The sequence below is a fragment of the Saccopteryx leptura genome, chromosome 4 (genome assembly GCF_036850995.1).
Source record: "Saccopteryx leptura isolate mSacLep1 chromosome 4, mSacLep1_pri_phased_curated, whole genome shotgun sequence".
NCBI classification, from domain to species: Eukaryota; Metazoa; Chordata; class Mammalia; order Chiroptera; family Emballonuridae; genus Saccopteryx; species Saccopteryx leptura.
This window is the reverse complement of record NC_089506.1, coordinates 761,531-781,944: the sequence shown is the minus strand read 5'-3', so window position 1 is coordinate 781,944 and position 20,414 is coordinate 761,531. Positions and strand designations below refer to the sequence as shown.

Below are 20,414 nucleotides of genomic sequence, written 5' to 3'. Positions count from 1 at the left end.
CCCCCCACCCCCCACCATGTCAAGGGTGTGGGAAAAAGCTTAGTCTTAAAAGTAAACCTTAGGCTGTAAGGACCCTGCCTGCTCACAGCCTGTTGTCCCCCACACCCAATGCAAACTATAAGCGAGCAAACATGTTTATCATATTTGCAAACTTATTTAACCAACAGTGCCCAAAGCTGAAGGCATGCTGTGTTCAGGCCTCGTTTTCCAAATGGATAATGAGATCACCAGACACGACCCTCCAGGGTCCACTAAGACCCGGCAGGACAACCGCCCTCCTACGAGGGACGAGCCTCGCGGGCCACAGCACCCGCTATGCGGAGGGAGACTCGGGAAGGGCATTGTGACCTGACCTGGTGGCCACGCGCCTGTCATCACAAGACCTTAGACCTGTCCTGGCCGACAGCTCGGGTGGTTAGAGCATTGTCTGGACATGCAGAGGTTGCAGGTTCGATCCCCGGTCAGGGCCCATGCAGCAATAATAGATCTCTGTTCCTGTCTCCCCTCACCTCCCAGACTTCCTCTCTGTCCCAAAGCAATAAATTAAAAAAAAAAAAAAGGAAAAAAAAGGCGTTAGACCTGCCTCTTTCCAAATGAAGCCACATTCTGAGGAGCTGGGGTTAGGACTCCAAACATACCTATTTTGGGGGTAGGCACAATTCAACCCAGGACAGGGTCCTTCAGGAACCCACTGATCCTGGAGAACCCACACCCTCCTGGTCAACGTAAGAAAGGCTCCCACCCGGCCCCCACCCGGCAGAGAATTTTTATGTTTATTTGAGCCAAACTGTCAGCAGTTGCCAGGAAACAAAATCTCAGAGGATTGAGGAAAATTTCTAGAAAATGGTGGAATTTCCACTTAATTTATGCATCTGAATCAAAGGGGAAGAAATCAGGGGTCAAGTGAAACCCACTGGTGCTCAGTGAGGGAGGCGGAAAAAGCAAAGCAGGGAACTCTGGGGTTGGCTACAAAGTAACAATGTATACACTCAAACCGCCTTTCCATAGGCGAGTGTAAGACAGTTAACAGTTAATTAACGTGATAGTCACAGTGAGGGGTTTGTGGTTTCTGCTCAGGTGGGGGCAGGAAAAGAAGATGACCCTTGTTACATTTCAGAGGCTTGTTGTTACAGGTGCATTATTGTGGATGCCAAAGAGGGCAGACAGGCTTGAGTGAAAGTAACCGGTGACCTTTGTTAGAACAAAACACCTCCCTGGGACACAGCTCCCCTCCGGGGCCGCTTTTCCTTAGAAAGTTTTCATCTCTGATGTCCAGTCCTGTGTGGTCACTTAGGTCTGAGTCAGCCAGGCCGCCAGCAAGCCTCTGGAGCTTGTTGGGTTCACCATGGGGCCCCTTTTCTGTCTATGCTCTTAACCGACCAGCCTGGAATTTCCTGGTCCAGAACCAAGAAGCTCTTCTGTGACTGGAGCCCCTTCCACCCCCTACTTCCCAGATACGGGGCGATCTGCACGATAGCACGCCCCTCTCGTCCCCCACGGAGGAGCGTCTGGCCCTTCTCTGCCTGCAGCGCCCGGCTGGCCCCGGGCGGCCTTCTCCCTCTAACCCTCCTGCTCTCACACCCTCTGGGAGCGGCCTGGTCCTGCCAGCCTGGCACCACCTGGCTCCCAAACTGCCTCACAAAGCCGGGGAGGTCCCCGTTCCCTCAGGGCGGGGTGGGGGGTGGGGTGCTGTTCTGACCAGCGACCAGCGGGATGCAGGCTGTGCTCTGTGCCCCAGGGAGGAGGGGGCAGGGAGGAGGGAGCAGGGGGCAGGGAGGAGGGAGCAGGGAGGAGGGAGCAGGGAGGAGGGGGCAGGGAGGAGGGAGCAGGGAGGAGGGAGGAGGGAGGAGGGGGCAGGGAGGAGGGGGCAGGGAGGAGGGAGGAGGGAGGAGGGGGCAGGGAGGAGGGGGCAGGGAGGAGGGAGCAGGGAGGAGGGAGGAGGGAGCGGGGAGGAGGGAGCAGGGAGGAGGGAGCAGGGAGGAGGGGGCAGGGAGGAGGGAGCAGGGAGGAGGGAGGAGGGAGGAGGGGGCAGGGAGGAGGGGGCAGGGAGGAGGGAGCAGGGAGGAGGGAGGAGGGAGCGGGGAGGAGGGAGCAGGGAGGAGGGGGCAGGGAGGAGGGAGCGGGGAGGAGGGAGCAGGGGGCAGGGAGGAGGGAGCAGGGAGGAAGGAGCAGGGAGGAGGGAGCAGGGAGCAGGGAGGAGGGGGTAGGGAGGAAGGGGCAGGGAGGAGGGAGCGGGGAGGAGGGAGCAGGGGGCAGGGAGGAGGGAGCAGGGGGCAGGGAGGAGGGAGCAGGGAGGAAGGAGCAGGGAGGAGGGAGCAGGGAGCAGGGAGGAGGGGGTAGGGAGGAAGGGGCAGGGAGGAGGGAGCGGGGAGGAGGGAGCAGGGGGCAGGGAGGAGGGAGCAGGGAGCAGGGAGGAGGGAGCAGGGAGCAGGGAGGAGGGGGTAGGGAGGAAGGGGCAGGGAGGAAGGAGCAGGGAGGAGGGAGCAGGGAGCAGGGAGGAGGGGGTAGGGAGGAAGGGGCAGGGAGGAGGGAGCGGGGAGGAGGGAGCAGGGGGCAGGGAGGAGGGAGCAGGGAGCAGGGAGGAGGGAGCAGGGAGGAGGGAGCGGGGAGGAGGGAGCAGGGAGGAGGGAGGAGGGAGCGGGGAGGAGGGAGCAGGGAGGAAGGAGCAGGGAGGAGGGAGCAGGGAGCAGGGAGGAGGGAGCAGGGAGCAGGGAGCGGGGAGGAAGGAGCAGGGAGCAGGGAGCGGGGAGGAAGGAGCAGGGAGGAGGGAGCAGGGAGCAGGGAGGAGGGAGCAGGGAGCAGGGAGCGGGGAGGAAGGAGCAGGGAGGAGGGAGGCTTCCCAGTGTGGCTCTGGCAGCAGCCTGGGGTGCGGAAGGGGGAGGAGGGGGCGCTGGCCGGGCCTCAGGAAGGCTCTCTGCACTTTATGTTGCGGGCCGGAAGGGGGTTCCCACAGTTTGCTTTGTGGCAAATCACCGGGAGCAGGACACACGCTTGCAGGGAGCTCCCACGGGGGCACGTCTGCACCGTCCTCCCTCCCTCCCTCCCTCCCGACCTATTTGCCTCCCACGCCTATTTTCCTGAAAGTTCTGTTCATTTGGGGAGAAACGCTGGGTTGGGAGGAAGCAAAAAGGGGAAGAGAAAGTGCAGGGCAGACTTGGGTGAGAGCAGCGTCTCCAGGAACTCGCCTCAGGACGTGGGGTTTACCGCGCTGCTCAGACTTGGGCCCAGGACGCCTGTCCCTGGGCTGGGGTGGTCAGGCTCACATCCCCTTGCAGAGGACACCGGTCCCGTGCAGACACACTCACCTTGTCCGGGACCTCGGGTTCTGTGACCAAGAATTCTCCGGGATCCTGCTCAGGACCACAGAGCCACACAGGCCAGGCAGGAGGACAGGGCTGTCACGGTGCAGGTGACAGACCCCAGAATTGTGATGACGGCAGCTGAGGCCACCACCACCCCCGCCCCCGTTGCAGTCACCTTTTTTTTTTTTTTTTTTTTTTTACAGAGACAGAGAGAGAGAGAATCAAAGAGAGGGATAGACAGGGACAGACAGACAGGAATGGAGAGATGAGAAGCATCAATCATTAGTTTTTTGTTGCGACACCTTAGTTGTTCATTGATTGCTTTCTCACATGTGCCTTGACCCTGGGCCTTCAGCAGACCGAGTAACCCCTTGCTCAAGCCAGCGACCTTGGGTCCAAGCTGGTGAGCTTTTGCTCGAACCAGATGAGCCCGCGCTCAAACTGGCAACCTCGGAGTCTCGAACCTGGGTCCTCCGCATCCCAGTCCGACGCTCCATCCACTGCGCCACCACCTGGTCAGGCTGCAATCACCCTTGAAAAACGTCTGGAGCGTGCTGAGTTTGTCTGTTGTGTAGGAAGCATCAGGTTGGGGGCAGTCACGTGTCATGTTACATCCCAAATCCAGGCCGTCTGCTCAGAGTTCAGAGGGAGAATGTGGAGGGCAGCAGGAAGCCAGTGTGGACGGAAAGGGGGCACAGGCTGAACCCGACAAGCTCAGGGGAAGCCTGCAGGACAGCTTCACAGACTCAGGGACCTTAAGCAACCACACAGGACGGCCTGCAATGAAAACTGTCTAAGAGCAGTTCCTGGCAGGGACTCACGTCCTACGGAGGTGTTTTTCTCGCACAAAGGTCCACGCGTACCTTAATCTAGTGGCTCCTAAACTTGAAGGGGTCCCCTCGAAACTTGCAGCCAGAGGCGCCATGGGCAGTGGCAGCTCATCGTAGGCTAAGCCCCCGGACCTGTCCCCAAGGCCCCCTTTTCCCCACCCCCAGGGCAGGCTCACTCCTTCCTTCTTCCTCATGGACTCCCCAGGGAGCCACAGCAGCCCATGCAGGCTCTCCTGTTGCTGTTTCCTGGTCTCACTGCCCCCGGCTGTAATAAACGTCCTCTCAAAACCACCTGGACTGGGGCGTGAGAGTGCTCTCGCACAAAGTCAAGCACCCACGCACTGCCTGCCCACAGCAGACCTGCTCCGGGCCAGGTCCCTATCCCAGGGACACAGCAGACCTGCTCCGGGCCAGGTCCCTATCCTAGAACAGGAAGTCTCCGGTCTTCTTCTTTTTCTTCATTGATTAATCTTGGAGAGACGGAGAGAGTAAGGGGTGTGTGTAGGGGGGAAGCAGTCCTTCATTTGTTGTTCTACTCAGCTGTCCACTCATTGGTCACTTCCTGAATATGTCTTGGCTGGAGACTGAACCCGCAACCATGGTGTTTTGGGACGATGCTCTCACAGAGAGCGAACCAGCCAGGGCTGAAGACTCCAGTCTTAACAATTCGGAGGACATGCTAGAGTTAACAACACTGTTCACATTCTTGAAAGTTGCTAAGAGAGTAATTCTTAAAAGTCTCATCACAAGAAAACAATTTGTAACTATGTATGGTGATGGATGTCAAATAGATTAAGGGGGGTCCTCTGACAAGGTTCACCAGTATCAGATCATTGTGTGCTTTATCTGACACTAATACAATGTTTTTTCTCAGGAAAAAAAAAAATTCAGGAGAAAGAGAGTTTCATCCACCATATTAATTTCTTTCTTTTCTTTCCTCTTTTTTTTTGGTAAGGTGAGAGGAGGGGAGAAGATAGTGGAAGCAGACTTCTGCCTGTGCCCCGACTGGGCTCTACACAGCAGCCCCATCTGGGGCCAATGCTCAAGCACTGAGCTATTTTTAGCACCAGAGGCTGACATGCTTCACCCAACCAAGCCATCCTCAGTGCCTGGGGTGACATGTGAACAAACTGAGCCACTGGCTGTAGGAGGGGAAGAGGGCGAGAAGGGGGAGGGGAAGGTGAGGAGAAGCAGATGGTCACTTCTCTTGTATGTCCTGACTGGGAATTGAACCCAGGACATCCACATGCCAGGCCGACACTCTATCCACTGAGCAAACCGGCCAGGGTCCATATTAATTTCTTATCAGTGGGCGTCTTCTGCAGCTGACTCTGCTGAGCAGCCGCAGATTTCAGGGTTCGAATCACGACTGGACTTGTTTCCATCATCCCCTCTTGTGTCTACATGGAAGTACTTTCATCCTGGGAGAGACAGGTCACTGAGTCATTCCTCCCGGGTTTACTGGAGCGTCTGTGTGCGGGCTCCCTGCCACGGGCTATGTGTGCCTTTTCTTCAGGTCACGCCTGCACCTCGCCCACGTGTGTGGGCCTGTGCCGAACGCTGAGCTGATGACACACCGTCACATGTGTGCAATGAGGCTGAAGATGCTGCCACACCTCCCACTGCCCACAGGCTCCTGACGGGGGGCCACCGCGGGGTCCCTGCTCCATGAAGCCCCCTCCTGAGGTGCCGTGTGAGCCGTGCTCCCCGCCTCCCTGTTGACCTTCACGCTTGCACTTGACCTTCAGCCCGTGAAACCTGTGCTCATGCCATTGACTCTCCTGCGGTCCCTGCTGGTCATTGAGACCCAGCCTTTGCCTTTCTGTCACTGTCCGGCCAGACACCACCCCTGGGGGTCTCACTGCCCTTGGACGTCCCTGCCCTGCCTGACCACACCACTTGTCACTCTCTGTGAGAACCATTCAGCTGTCTTCCCCCGCATGTGACTGACGATGTCAGCTAAGCTGACCTGGGACGGTGTCTCTCAGAGTCCTGTCCCCCACGGTTCCAAGTTCCCTGGGAGGGAAGGGAAATTGGCATAAAATCTGGAAGCAGAGGCCGAACAGCAGCCGTGTTGCCCAGGCTCTGTCATCACCACACCCACCAGAAACACGAAGCCCGCTCCCCTTCCGAGGGCCAGCCCTCTGCACCCATCACGGCCGGCGGAGGCTCAGAGCGAGAGAAGCTGAGACACAGTGAGACACAGGAGGCGGGCGGGTCTATGGCCCCCGGGTCCCACAAGGCAGACCTGAAATCACATAACCCACAAGCTTCTGCAGAAACCCCCCCGCGCCCGGCACGCAGCCGTGTCTGATTTACCGTGTGGTCCACACCACCCGACACCTGCCTCGTTCTCAGCCACACTGGTCAGCCCTTGCTGCTGGTCTCGGAGAGGGTCCCAGTGCACAGACCTCCTCCATCCACACAGAAATAGCTGGTTAGAGGCAATGTGTATTGGTTGCTTTTGACTAAAGCTTAAAAGGAAAAGATTTGTCACCTCCCACTCTATGTGTCCTGTTGGTTTTGTTATTAATGCCACACAGACTTGTCTTTCTGAGTCACATCCTCTTAGTTCAGAGAAGGATTTCTCATGACAGAACCTAAGGATTCTGATTCTCTCTCTCTCTTTCTCTCTCTCTCTCTCTTTTTTTTTTTTTTTTTTTTTACAGAGACAGAGAGAGTCAGAAAGAGGGATAGATAGGGACGGACAGACAGGAAAGGAAAGAGATGAGAAGCATCAATCATCAGTTTTTTGTTGCGACCTTAGTTGTTCATTGATTGCTTTCTCATATGTGCCTTGACTGTGGGCCTTCAGCAGACCGAGAGACCCCTTGCTTGAGCCAGTGACCTTGGGTCCAAGCTGTTGAGCTTTGTTCAAATCAGATGAGCCCGCGCTCAAGCTGGTGACCTTGGAGTCTCGAACCTGGGTCCTCGGCATCCCAGTCCGACGCTCTACCCACTGCGCCACCGCCTGGTCAGGTGGATTCCGATTCTTTTTCATGTGGAACAGGGCAACTGTAGCTTGTACTGTGATAAGGTTCCCAAGAACTGTAAAACCCAGTACTGGCAACGCCATCTTAAAGAGGAAAACCCAGGCTTCTTGTCCCCTCCTTTCTGTGGAGAGTGGAGGGGGAAGAATGCGGGCGCTTCCTGACTTACAAGGACAACTGGGTCATTTAGTCATAGTTTAACTATAGTTCTCTGGAAGGACTGAGGCCACTACTTGCTAGACAACAAAGAAGATAAAACTTATCTGGAAACTCCCTCTTTCCCTTCCTTAAGATCCTTTAGGAGACAATGTATACATATCTTAATTAAAAATTCCTACACTTCCTGGAGTCCTGAGAGTGACATATATCTCTAGACAAAGGGATCACAAGACCACTCCCCTTGCTTGAAAAACCTGCATTCTGTAACATTTTATATGTTTTCTAAAAATCATCCCTGAAATCCTTCATATGTATAAAAACTTGTAAACTAAACAAGCGGGGACTGGGTTTCCTAATAAAATAGTCCCAACACTTTTAGCAAAGGTATTTACATTTAACCTCTCTCCTTATCCAGGGGTCCCCAAATTATGGCTCGCGGGCCACACGCGGCCCCCTGAGGCCATTTATCCGGCCCGCCGCACTTCCGGAAGTGGCACTTCTTTCACTGGTGGTCAGTGAGAGGAGCACTGTATGTGGCGGCCCTCCAACAGTCTGAGGGACAGTGAACTGGCCCCCTGTGTAAAAAGTTTGGGGACCCCTGTCAGGTGACAGGGGTGGGGGTAGACACTAGAAGATTTGGGAATGTCTTTGCCGGGTATGTAAAACAAGGATCACTACTGTGTTATCTTGTGGTCTTGATGTGTAAGAATGCTTTTTCCTTTTAATCGATCCTATAGAATAGAGGTTGTAAGCTTGTCAGTCATTGACTATGGTACCATGCTCCCTCCTTACCCACCCCAGCCAGTACTTGATTTTGTATAAAAGAAGGTCTAGAACGGTAAGAAGGCCTACATGATTTGGGATCGTGCCCCATGTAGCTAGCCAGCTAATCAATAAAATTCCTCAGATTTCTTCTGTAACCTGCCTGGTGTCTCTATGCAACCCGCGGATTGCAGTACTTTACAACAGTACCAACTTGCTCATATTTTGAAAGATAGTGTTGTGTTTCCAGCCCTCGTTTAATCATTTAATCAACAACCATGAACAAAACATGGTGCGTAAGAATCCCATGACTTTCTGTGTCTGTTGGCTCGTGACACCGGGTGGAGTGACTGTTCTCGGTGGTGGGTGCTGCGTGCTGCCCCCTCGTGGAAGATCTTGGTACTGCAATGCTCTTCTCCGGCGATGTCTCCTTAGGTGACTTGAATTTCACTTGCCTGGAGCCAACAATATCCCTAGGCAACTACAGTAAGACACGTGTTCCTTTAGAAACAAGTTGTTTCTGGAGTCCCCGGGGCACTGGCAGCCCTTTCAATCTACACACAGACTTGCTGACTTTACCTGAAGGCTCCCTGCCCAACTTCATGGTGATTCTGAGAGAACAGGGGGCCCCTCCCAGGGACTGTGCACGCGGGTGCTGCTGACCTCAGAGACACCGAGGGTGTTTCACGGGGTAACTGCAGAGTCCCCTCTAGAATCTGGCTTATCTGGAGTATCTGATAAAACCACCTTCCCTGAATACCGTTAAGACAGCTCTTATTAGAGCTAAATATTCAAAATATTTCGTAAGCTTTTGCAAAACTGCAGGTCCAGTGTCCTTCATGAGCAAAGGCTGGACGTGGAGAATGCAGGGAGCCCCGGTCACTGAGGCGCGAGACCAGGTCCTGGTGTTGATATGACGGTGACCTGCCAGCAGAGCCCCGTGCAGGGAGCCCCTCTTGTCCGTGCGGCTGCCAGCCCTGGTCAGTGGACCTGGCGGGTTTGGGGGGCCCGGCCTTCCTCCACTAGCTCAGTCACAGTGGACCCCCTACCGGACAGCTGTGACCATGGGCAACACTAGCCCGGGAATCCTGGGGGCAGTGGGTCTGCAACAGAGTCTCAGAAAAACTCCTCAGTGGCCCCCACTCAGCAGGGGCACCTGGAACCGCTGAGTTTCGGGACAGAAGCTCACTCTGCTGGACCAGGTGTCCTCGTCCCCGGGTGGCTCCCTCTCGTCTTTGCTGGTGTGCCAGGAGGACAGGGCCCTGACCGCTGCTGCCTGGCCGCTCCTCAGAGCCCTGCTTGCTGTCAGAGACCCAGGGGCCAGGTGCGACCTCCTCGGGAACCAGGACCGGACCGGGAGCAGCCCTCCCCACGGTTCCCTGCAACAGCAGTTCCCAGGCTCCCCGTTCCTCACCACGCCCGTCAGCTGTCTCACACGGTCCCCTGCAAGTCAGGGCTTCCCTGTGCGTGAGTGGTGCCACGTTCCACACCCCTGACCAGTGTCCATGCTACATGACAGGTGAGCTTTTAGCTTGTACGGAAAGTTCAGAATAAAACCTGTGACCCTGGACTGGCCCGTCCCAGCTTTGGGGTAACGCTCCCACGTGGGGGGACCTCTGTGTGAGACCCCCTGCCTCCCCTGTCCCTCCTAGGGGACCCGCACGTGCCTGGGGCACACACGCTGTTCACTAGATACTAACGCATCAGTGAGTGGCCAGGAGAGACGCCGAGGGCTTGGACCCACCCCTTCACCCTGCCGGTCACGGAGGCGTCCGCGAGGACATCGTGAATGCAGACTCAGTGGCCGGGCTTTACTGGGGGCCAGAGGTAGGAAGAGGGAAGGAACACAGTTCTTGCACTCAAAGACTCACCGTCTGACCCCAGACCAGTGGACACATCCATTCTGGTCAGTGTGACACGGGATGCCAGGTTGGGCATCCCTTTAGGAGAAGAAAGAGGACAGTGACGAGTTCACTTGGAAAGGAGACACCCCGAGGGGCCGGCGACTTGGGGGTCTGTGGTGCTGAGGCCGCAGGACACGCTTCGTCAGAGGCGAGGTTCCAGGGCCGAGTGGACGGCGAGCCGTCTGAGTGTGGGGCCTGCAGGCTCCCTCTGCAGCTGGAGGCCCCGCGGGGTCGACGGGGGGATGACACTCGGCCGGAGGTGGCTGTGGGCACAGGACAGCGACAGGAAGAGGCCAGGTGGGGACAGAGGCTCCTGTTAGTGTGGTGGTGACGTTGGAGGTAGATGGACAGAAACGAACGCCAGCTGCTCACGGTGCCAAGCGGGGCCACAGCGAGCTGCCCGGGAGGCAGGGCTCGGCCCCAGGGCACTGGTGCTGCGGGCGGGGGTTCTGCTGTGTGTGGGGGGGGAGGCTGGCGGGGGCCCGGCAGAAAGGGCAGAGGACTGAGGGGGCCTGAGAGAGAGGAGGCTCTGAGCACCCCGGTCCCGTCAGGGGCCGAAGGGAGGATGCCCGGGCGGGGGCCACGTAGAGAGCGCAGTCCGCCTCGCCCGAACCTCCGCTTTGCAAAGTGTTGTTGGTATGACACTAGATTCCCACACTCCGCATTGTGGAAGATGAGAGCTGTGGAACGAGATCGTGTGGAAGTGGGTTTTCGCCGGCACTGACCCTGACCCCTCGGGGAAAAGCCATCTGGCCCATTTAAACCACGGCAAACGCGCCCGGGGCACTCCCGCCAGTCAGGGTGCGGCACGTGTGGGCGCCGGGTCTGAGCTGGTCTTGTGGACTCTGTCTCTTCCCGAGACAACCTCTGTGCCCGGCTCTTCTCCTTCAGGATGACGCACGTGACTTTCACGTCGATGTCAAAGTGACGCTGACTGGAGCTCACCATGGAAATAGAAACAGGGACATCCCAGTGTCCTAATATTTATTTATTTATTTATTTATTTATTTATTTTGTATTTTTCTGAAGTTGGAAACGGGGAGGCAGTCAGACAGACTCCTGCATGCGCCCGACCAGGATCCACCCGGCACGCCCACCAGGGGGCGATGCTCTGCCCATCTGGGGTATTGCTCCATTGTAACCAGAGCCACTCTAGCGCCTGGGGCAGAGGCCAAGGAGCCATCCCCAGCACCCGGGCCATCTTTGCTCCAATGGAGCCTCGGCTGCGGGAGGGGAAGAGAGAGACAGAGAGGAAGGAGAAGGGGAGGGTTGGAGAAGCAGATGGGCACTTCTCCTGTGTGCCCTGGCTGGGAATCAAACCCGGGACTCCTGCACACCAGGCCGATGCTCTACCACTGAGCCAACCGGCCAGGGCCCCAAAGTCCTAATTTTTAAAAGGGAGTTTAACTCATATAAAATGTCAAATAATGGAGAGCATGCTGCAAACACCCAGATGGTTGCTCCTGACTTCTCTCGACCGCGGCTTCTCATTGGGATCTTGTCCCTGCGTTGAATTCGCAGCCCACATGGGGAGACTCTGGTTTACAGAAAAATGAGAGACGAGGTCTGGTTCTCCCCTCCTTTCATCCCACCCTGGACGGTGGTGACGTGTCTGTCACCACAATGAAAATGAACACCACCTCACTGTTTTTGGACTTTTACTGACCTGTGGATAAACATACAAAGTTTTCAAGAAAATCCCAAGTAATTGAAACCTCTCATTGAAGGACTGCGGGATTAGAGAGAGTTACAATTAGCGCTCATTGTGTACGGAGGAAAAAGGAGTCAGTGGGAGACGGAGGTGTTGGCTGTGTGTTCTCAGTTATTCAGAAACGGTGTTGCCTAGCTGAGCACCATACAAAGCACCGTCATTATAAAGTGAGCGAGACGGACAGGACTTGTGAGTGGACTCGGTGTCCCGAGCTGTCCTCACTTGGGTGTCTGTGAACTTCACCGTCTGTGGGCAGCTCTGGAGGAACCAGACAGAGATGCTCACTGGGGACTTCCTTCACTTTGTGCCTCATCACACCCTCACGACCTCACAAGCCAGAGCAGATGGAGGCAAGGGAGTGTGCCCAATGACCACGGGCCCTGATGACCATGGGCTACTGAAGACCACGGCCCCTGATGACCATGGACTACAATGACAACAGGCCACGATGACCACGGGCCACAAGGATCATGGGCCACAATGACCCTGACCCTGGTGACCACAGCCCCGATGACCACAGCCCCGATGACCATGGCCCCTGATGACCATGGACTACGATGACAACAGGCCCTGATGACCACGGGCCCCAATGACCATGATGGACAACAGGCCCTGATGACCACGGGCCCCAATGACCATGACTACAATGACAACAGGCCCTGGTGACCACAGCCCTGATGACCACAGCCCTGGTGACCACGGCCCTGATGACCACAGCTCTGGTGACCACGGCCCCGATGACCACAGGCCCCGATGACCACGGCCCCGATGACCACGGCCCTGATGACCACAGCCCTGATGATCAGGGCCGTGGGCCGTGACTTCTGCAGGTTCCTTCCTGAAGACCGCTGCTCATGCCTCCCCAGGGGGCTGAAGGGAGAGACTGGAGAGGGAGCCACCTGCAGTGACAGCTGTGGCAGCAAGGGGACAGGGAGAGAAGGCACAGGGGCCGCGAGGCTCGCTGGCCAGAGACGGGTGCGCAGGCGGGCACCACCTCGTGGACAGAGGGGACAGCTGCCCCAGCGCTCAGTGTGCAGCCCAGGTCCACCCCCAGGAGACAGCCCGGAGGCGGCCACTCGTCACCCCGCGGCCGGGGCTCCCGCGGGCACCGTCCCCCGGGCAACCAGAGCCTGGGTGTGCAGATGCCCGGGAGTGAGGACCTGACCCGTCTCTTCTCCTTGTGACTCAAGAGAGTCTAGGACAGCCGTTAACTAAATACCGGATATTTATTGAACTCGCTGAAATCTCTGCCGCGGTCACATACACAGGAAATCGTAGCTTTAACAAATGTCCGCTTCTTCCCGGACGATAGATAAATTGAGGCTGTTTTAACAAGTGAACCCGTCAGGGAGGAAGGCGCCGTTGTCTCCGCGCAAACTCTTTGGTTTGTATCGCTGCTCTGAGTGTAAAATAACACGAGAGTTCACGCCAATAAAGAGTGAACATCACTTTCTCAAACAATTTAATTGCAGAACTATGTAGAGGGGGTGACCCCACGCAGCACAGGGACCGAAGGGCAGTGGAGTCACGGGGGGCTGGGGGAATGGGCGTGGGGTGTGCTGCCGCGTGGTGGGCTTGCCCAGCGCCGCCGTGGGGAGAGAAAGGAACCAGGAGACGCAGTCTGCAGATGCCACAGAGGAATGACCGCCACTCTGCCAAGCGCTGTGCCAAGAGCGAGGGCTGGGTGGGGTGCGCACCTCACATTTAGACCGGGTGTCCGCACGCTGCATGGGCACAGCTGGCGAAGGGTCAGCGAGGGCACAAGAGAAGCCGGGGACACGGTGCAGCCCCACCGGGTCGGCTTCGTACAGACGGCGAGCACTCGGCCCTCTGCTCACCCGCACGGCTGATACGGTGTCACAGGTGTATATATTTATATATATCTCTGTATATGCATATACTTAAAAAAACTTTATAAACAGCTAGCTTCCTGGTTCTGACATTCCTTGAATATATAGGAGACATCTCCATTTGTCCTCGGGGCCACAGCTGGGTGATCTGGCAGGTGACAGGGGAGGGGGCCTGAGCTGTCCCCGTGGGGAGGACCGAGCAGAGCGGCTTCGCCTCAGGACGTAAGAGGTCTCGTGTCGCCCGGAGTCTGAGACTCACGACTCATGAGGGGCAGCCTTTCTGAATTCAGCGCCCCGGACCTCAGGCGGAGAGAGAGAGGCACATGCTGAGCCCTTTGAAGTGAAGTGGTTATAACATCCAAGTGGGCGGCGGGACCGCGTCACGGCGGAGTTAGGGGTGGAGAAGGGGTGGTGGCCTCGGCAGGCACACAGATGGCCTGGCTGTTCCCTGCAGGTGTGCTGTCCTCTCCACGGGGACAGCGGTCAGCTGGAATCGGGGGCTCGGTACTGAGATCCGCACAGAAGCCTGGCGCCATCTCTTCTCCCGTTTGGACCCTTCCAGCGTGGACGGGAAGCCGGGCTTCCGAGATCGTGTTTGGAATAAGCACCCGTGAAGAAGAATCATATAAAACATAAGGAAGTAGGGAGGTACCCTCTGTCCCCTTAGCTCTGTGGATACAAAGTCTTTTAAAAAGGAGTGAGGCAGTAGGTAACTAAAACTTCCTCTGCCACGGTGTCAGCTGGCAAGTGTTTAGATGGAAACTTGAAACCATTTCTTTTAACTCTGGTTAAAAACGCCAGGGTTGGGGCAGCTGTTCACACGGCCCTCGATGTTCGTCCCTGCTGACGGCTGACACGCTCCCGCGGACCCTCCGTGCTCTCTGAGGTGTGAACCAGGGTGACCGAGAAGCCGGGGGACGGACGGATGAACAGACCTCACAGCCTGTAGTGAGCCTGCCGCGCTCGCCACAGGCCCAGCCTCCTGCTTCCCGGCGAACTTCCCTCCAGCAGGCTCAGCTCTCTCTCTCTCTCTCTCTCTCTCTCTCTCTCTCGTTCTCTGTCGTCTCCGATGCAGCTGAGCTCGAGTCACGGGCACATGTTGCCCCGTTCTGCTTGGCACCTACTCCCTGTTCAGCTTGACATCTGGGCCGGAAGGGGCGGAGCCACACCCCACGTGGCTTCCCCACCTCCACGCCTTCCAGACCCTCATCCGCGGTCTGCCGAGGCCGAGACCCGGCTCCGAGGGGCATCCCTGCGCCTGCTGGTTCCGGCCCTGAGAGGCTCCTGGCCGGACCCATGGGAGGACAGCACTGAGGAGGGGACCGTGTCACCTTGAGCAGCCACCTGCTCCCTGGGCCCCCAAGGGCTCGAGAGCCAGGGGTCCCCCGTCTCCATGCTATCCGACAGAAACGGGGGGGAGACACTGAGACATGGGCTTGCCGGCTGACCGGTGTGTGACTAGAGGCCCTGTGGTGTGACCACCAGCTAGAGGTTTCTGGGCACCCCATTCTCTAGACCAGGGGTCCCCAAACTTTTTACACAGGGGGCCAGTTCACTATCCCTCAGACCGTTGGAGGGCCGGACTATAAAAAAACTATGAACAAATCCCTATGCACACTGCACATATCTTATTTTAAAGTAAAAAAACAAAACGGGAACAAATACAATATTTAAAATAAAGAACAAGTAAATTTAAATCAACAAACTGACCAATATTTCAATGGGAACTATGCTCCTCTCACTGACCACCAATGAAAGAGGTGCCCTTCCAGAAGTGCGGCGGGGGTCAGATAAATGGCCTCAGGGGGCTGCATGTGGCCCGCGGGCCGTAGTTTGGGGACCCCTGCTCTAGACCATTCCGCAGGCACGGCGCCCACGGCAGTCAGCCTCACACGGAGGCGGCCGCCTCCACGGTGTGACCTGGCGAGCGTGTGCGGGGTGGCCCTGCGGCTCAGGACAGAGGGCCGCTGAGTGCGGGGTCCTCCGCTCACTGCCCATCATCCGCCCACCACATTCTCAATCTTCGTCCTGTGGTTTTCTCTCTTGTTTTCATATTTTGGAACCCTGATTTCCACGAAAATTTTCACACGCGTGTAAACAGAAGAAAAGCCCTCGCCAGCTCCAAGGGGCACGGGGTGAGCGCGACTGAGCAGTGTGTTCAAGCTCAGCAGGGAGGAGCAGAGGAGGCCCCCGCGTGCGGGAGAGGAGACTGTTGGGAGGAGCCGGGGGGGGGGGGGGGGGGGGGGCCGCAGAACTGGGCGGGACATCGGGAGGTTCTGGGACCTGCGTGTTCGCTCACTGGAGGTGGGGGTGGGGGAGGGGTGGGGGCGGGGGTGGGGGAGAGGAGGGGTGGGGGACCAGGCAGGACCCGGGCGGTGAGGGCACAGCACAGGGACAGGCCATGCCCGTGGGCGCCCTGCTCCCCTGCGAGGTCCACGGAGGCCTGGCCTGATCCAGACGTGGCAAGTGGGACCCCCTGGCCATTCAGAAGTTGTGGGAACCAGTCGGAACCCAGTAGGAGTGACGGACCACTACCAACATAAAGAGGCCACCTGGGGAAGACCATGCCTCTGTCCCCTCCCCGCTCGCCACCGCGGGGTTGGCCCAAACCAGAGCGCTGTTCTGAGCCGCATATTCGAGGGGTCACTTTGACCACGTCCTCCAGTAGAAGTCCCTCGGGGGAGGGGCAGTGGGCGTCGCCAGGAGGCCCCAGATGCCCGTGGAAACCTGGACGGCGGAAGTGACAGAAACAGCGCCGCAGTCTGGGCCGAGAAAGGCAGGGGTCAGGGCGGGGGAGGGGCCACAGCCCCCAGGAGGGACGGCCGCCCACACACTGACCGCGGGGATCACGCTGTCCGCTCAGCACAAAGACGGCGGTCCCAGGGCGGGGAAGGGACCACAGCCCCCAAGGGGGACGGTCGCGCACACACTGACCGCGGGGATCACGCTGTCCGCTCAGCACAAAGACGGCGCATCCCAGGGCGGGGCACAGAGATGCCCTCGGCTCCTCAGGTCACTGGACTCGTGCCTATTTGTTTTTAAAGAGGGAAGCTAAGGGTAAGCTTTTTTTTCCTTTTCTTTTCCCTAATAATACACGGTTCGGTTTAACACTGTCAGTCAGGTTGAGCTTGGGGTGAAAACAGTAAGCACACTTCCTTTTAAACAGAAATGTAATTTTTTGGGATCCTGTAACAGGTTGCTCTCTTACTCACCAGGCCAGGGTTGGTCATCAACCCGCGGAGAGAAAACAGGGTGTCCGCTGTCACTGCCGACAACCACCCCCCGTCAGACACAGGGTGGCAGACGGGAGCGGACGAGACGGGCCACACCGTTCACAGGCCGCCTTCGCCGTTCACGGGCTTTGCTCAATCTCGGGGTCCTGTTTACTATACTTGTGTTTTGATGCCAGAGTTAAGAAAAGCCTTCGGTGTGGTGGTCACTTGTGGTGGGGAGGGGGAGGCTTTCTGAGTAATACTCGAGTTTCCACTTATCGGCCGTATCTTTAGGGACCGTGGCACGTGAGCCCAGAGGGTGCTGCGTTTTCTGGATCTTGTTCATAGAACACGGCGGGCTGCCATTTTCAACCGTGTTCTCGAATTTGTGTGTAATCTCTCATTAAAATTGTACTTTTTAACGTGGTGAAGTGACCACCCTATATAGGTCAGGATCGTGTATCTATCTGGTGGAAATAAATTAGCTTGACTGACACAAGTATACTAAACAGTTTTATTTTTCTTTACATATAAATATGTAAACATGGCTTATCTTTGCGTTCGCGATGGGATGTCACCGCCTGAGAACTGAACATATTGCACTTGGTCACGTCCCGTGAGCAGGCTCCGCTCGCTCGGGCCCGGCCCCGGGCCGGCCGCCCTTCCGCAACCTTCTTTGGGACAAGGTGGACCGATGGGTCCCCACACATTCCCCACTTCGGATCACTGGCCACCGTCACATTTAGCTGTAGATTACTTTGCTCACTTAGGGGTGGTTTGGGCCAAGACTTTCAGGGATTTTAGGATAAAAATGAGTATACAAAACATAAAAAAATTTAATCCAAACCCAGCGAATACTTCCGTTCAAGTTGGGATTAGAGTCTAGGGTCCAAAATGAATAATCATTGTCTGACTGTCGTTTGTTGCTGTGTGTTCTGTAGCAGGTGGAGGGCGTGAGACAGGACCCACCGGCCGCAGGGGGCTCGGTGTGAGCCGACCGCGTGAACCCCGTTCTCACGCTGCTGGGGACGGGTGTGGCTCTGCTCTGTGGTTCTTTCCAGAGAGCAGTTCATCTTAAATAGTACATTTTTAAAGTCTAAATGCCAATACTTGTGAATCTGTTTGTTGGTAACATATAGTATAGTGAGCACAGGAAGAAGCATCGTTATTATACACAACTCAGGGTTTTTAGGTAGAAAAATGTTTTGAACACTCTGGGGAAATGGGATTCGTCATAGAAGAATAATTCAGGGAATTTTTTTTTCTTTTTTTTGCATTTTTCAAGGATATACATTCGTACTGATTTTTGCTTCCAAATATATTTAAGGCTGTTTGGTAAAATATAACCGGATACGAGGTTCAGTTTACAGGGCTTTGTTCTTACAGGGAATTCTTAACTACTTGGTTTAGAAAAGTAAAACTTTGAAGCGGTACATGCTCTGACATCCACTGTGCTCCGAGGAGCCCATGCGTGGTGGGATGGAGAGGTGGGGGCTTGCCGAGGGCCACTGCCGCCCTGCGCTCGGGTCAGCCGCCCCGCCGCAGAGAGAGCTGGCGTGGCGTAAAGTGCGAGGGACAAAGTGCTACAGGAGGGGGCCTGGCCGGCTCTGCCCGCGGGGCCGAGCCACCCAGCCCCGAGCAGCGGACGGAAGACATGGTGCTGGGCGCAAACATCTGTCTCCAGGAAATCCTGCTTTTGCCTCGAGGGACAGGGAGAGCTCTGAGGCGGGGTTGACGGACACACTGGACGGCTCCTTCTGAACAGCGACATGTCCTCTGGGGGACGGCCGCTGGGTCTCGGACGCAGAGGGAGCCCCTCCTCCCGTCCTTCCCGCTGCTCCTGGCGCCGGTCGGTCGGAGTTGCGAGAACCATCCGCTGAGCGTCCGCGGACCACACCCCGCCTCTCGCCAGGCTGCGCAGGACCGAGGGGTTCTGGGAAACACAAGCGTCCCCGCGCTTCCTCTTCACGGCCCAAACCGAGACGCTCCACTCACACTCACATTTCTTAACTTTTTACAGCATCACAACTGTCACTTTAAACAAGCAAACTTTTTGTTGTTTTGTTTTTTTAAGGAAACCCTGAAAAGTCAACTGGTGATAGAGCCGTTTAGGGATATATACACACATCTATAAAAACACCACAGGAGGCGTGAATGGAGGAACGAACGGAAAGACACCGTGTGAGGTCACGGAGGAAGGGAGCCCATGTGGAACTCCACGCCCTGACCTCCGTGGGGGTCGGGGCGACTTCTCTGTGCACTCCCGCCCTGGGAGGCCCGGCCGACCTGTCCTCACTCCCTCGTGGGAAGGGACAGTTCGCGTACGTTTCGAGGGTGCGGGACGCTCCCTAGGGTCATGGAGAAGCACGTGGCAGGGAGTGTGGTGGCTGGAGAGATGACTTCTCATTACCATGAACTTGGCACAGGGGGTCTACTGAGGGGTCAGCTGGGCTCAGGGGGAGCAGCCCCAGGCCGGGGTCTCCCCTGGACTTCAGACGGGGGTGCCGCCAGCGTGGGGTCGACGCCTCCTGGGAGTGGAGAGATGCACCCATTTGTACTTGTTATTCTTGCCTCTAATTATCTCACAATTTATAAAAATAGAAATAACAAAATGTGAGTGGGGCTCCATCTCCAGAGGTGTGTCCTGCTGTCCTTCAAGTTCGAGTGGCCAGTCGGGGTCCCCACACTGGCCCAGCCGCCGGCTGAGACCCAGTCCGGGCAGCACACAGAAGGGACGTTGTTCTGGTGACGAGCTCAGCGGGCTCAGAGGCCACCAGCGTCCCCACGGGTGGACGGCACACGGAACACACAACACAGGAGGGGAGATGTGACGAGTGACGGGAGGTGACCGCCTGCACAGCGTCTGTTGGGAGAACAGGGGACGGGGTCGCCGCTGTGCCTCCCTAGAGCCGCGTCTGGGCCTCGGGGATGTAGATCTCGATGCTGTCGGCGCGCTCGCTGGTGGAGTTCTGGCGGAAGGAGGCCGCGCGCTTGGCTGCCAGCAGGCGCCTCCGGGCTTCTTGCCGCTGCCTGTCGGGCAGGTCCAGGGACTTCTCCCTCGTGATGGGGAATTTCCCTTTGGGGGGCTTCTTTGGTATTGGAGGGGGGACCTTTCGTTCTTCCTGGAAAGCATCACAAAATCACACAGTTGTGGGCGTCAGGAGAGACCCCCACGAACTCGGCTGCATGCGACATCCCTGGCTCCCCCAGGGGGCCTGCTCCCGACCCCGTGGCCACCCTGCCTCCCGCCTGGTGGATGCTGTGTGCACCCCCCCCGGCCCCGTGGCCGCCCTGCTCCCCGCCTGGTGGATGCTGTGTGCACCCCCCCGGCCCCGTGGCCGCCCTGCTCCCCGCCTGGTAGATGCTGTCTGCACCCCCCCTGGCCCCGTGGCCGCCCTGCCCCCCGCCTGGTGGATGCTGTGTGCACCCCCCCGGCCCCGTGGCCGCCCTGCTCCCCGCCTGGTGGATGCTGTTTGCACCCCCCCACGGCCCCGTGGCCGCCCTGCCCCCCGCCTGGTGGATGCTGTGTGCACCCCCCAGGCCCCGTGGCCGCCCTGCCCCCCCGCCTGGTGGATGCTGTTTGCACCCCCCCCCGCCCCGTTTCCGCCCTGCCTCCTGCCTGGTGGATGCTGTTTGCACCCCCTCCGGCCCCGTGGCCGCCCTGCCCCCCCGCCTGTTGGATGCTGTTTGCACC

General features: G+C 57.5%; 1 protein-coding gene across 3 annotated transcripts in view; it reads right to left on the bottom strand.

Moving 5' to 3' along the window:
- Positions 1-17,220: 17,220 nt before the first annotated feature.
- DLGAP2 (DLG associated protein 2) overlaps positions 17,221-20,414 on the bottom strand; it is a 460,914-nt gene continuing 457,720 nt past the window's right edge. For all 3 annotated transcript variants that reach the window (XM_066380042.1, XM_066380043.1, XM_066380044.1), the window contains one exon: positions 17,221-19,842. In XM_066380042.1, the coding sequence (XP_066236139.1) occupies positions 19,624-19,842 (219 nt within the window). In that variant the 3' untranslated portion in view covers positions 17,221-19,623. The remainder of the gene's footprint in view (positions 19,843-20,414) is intronic.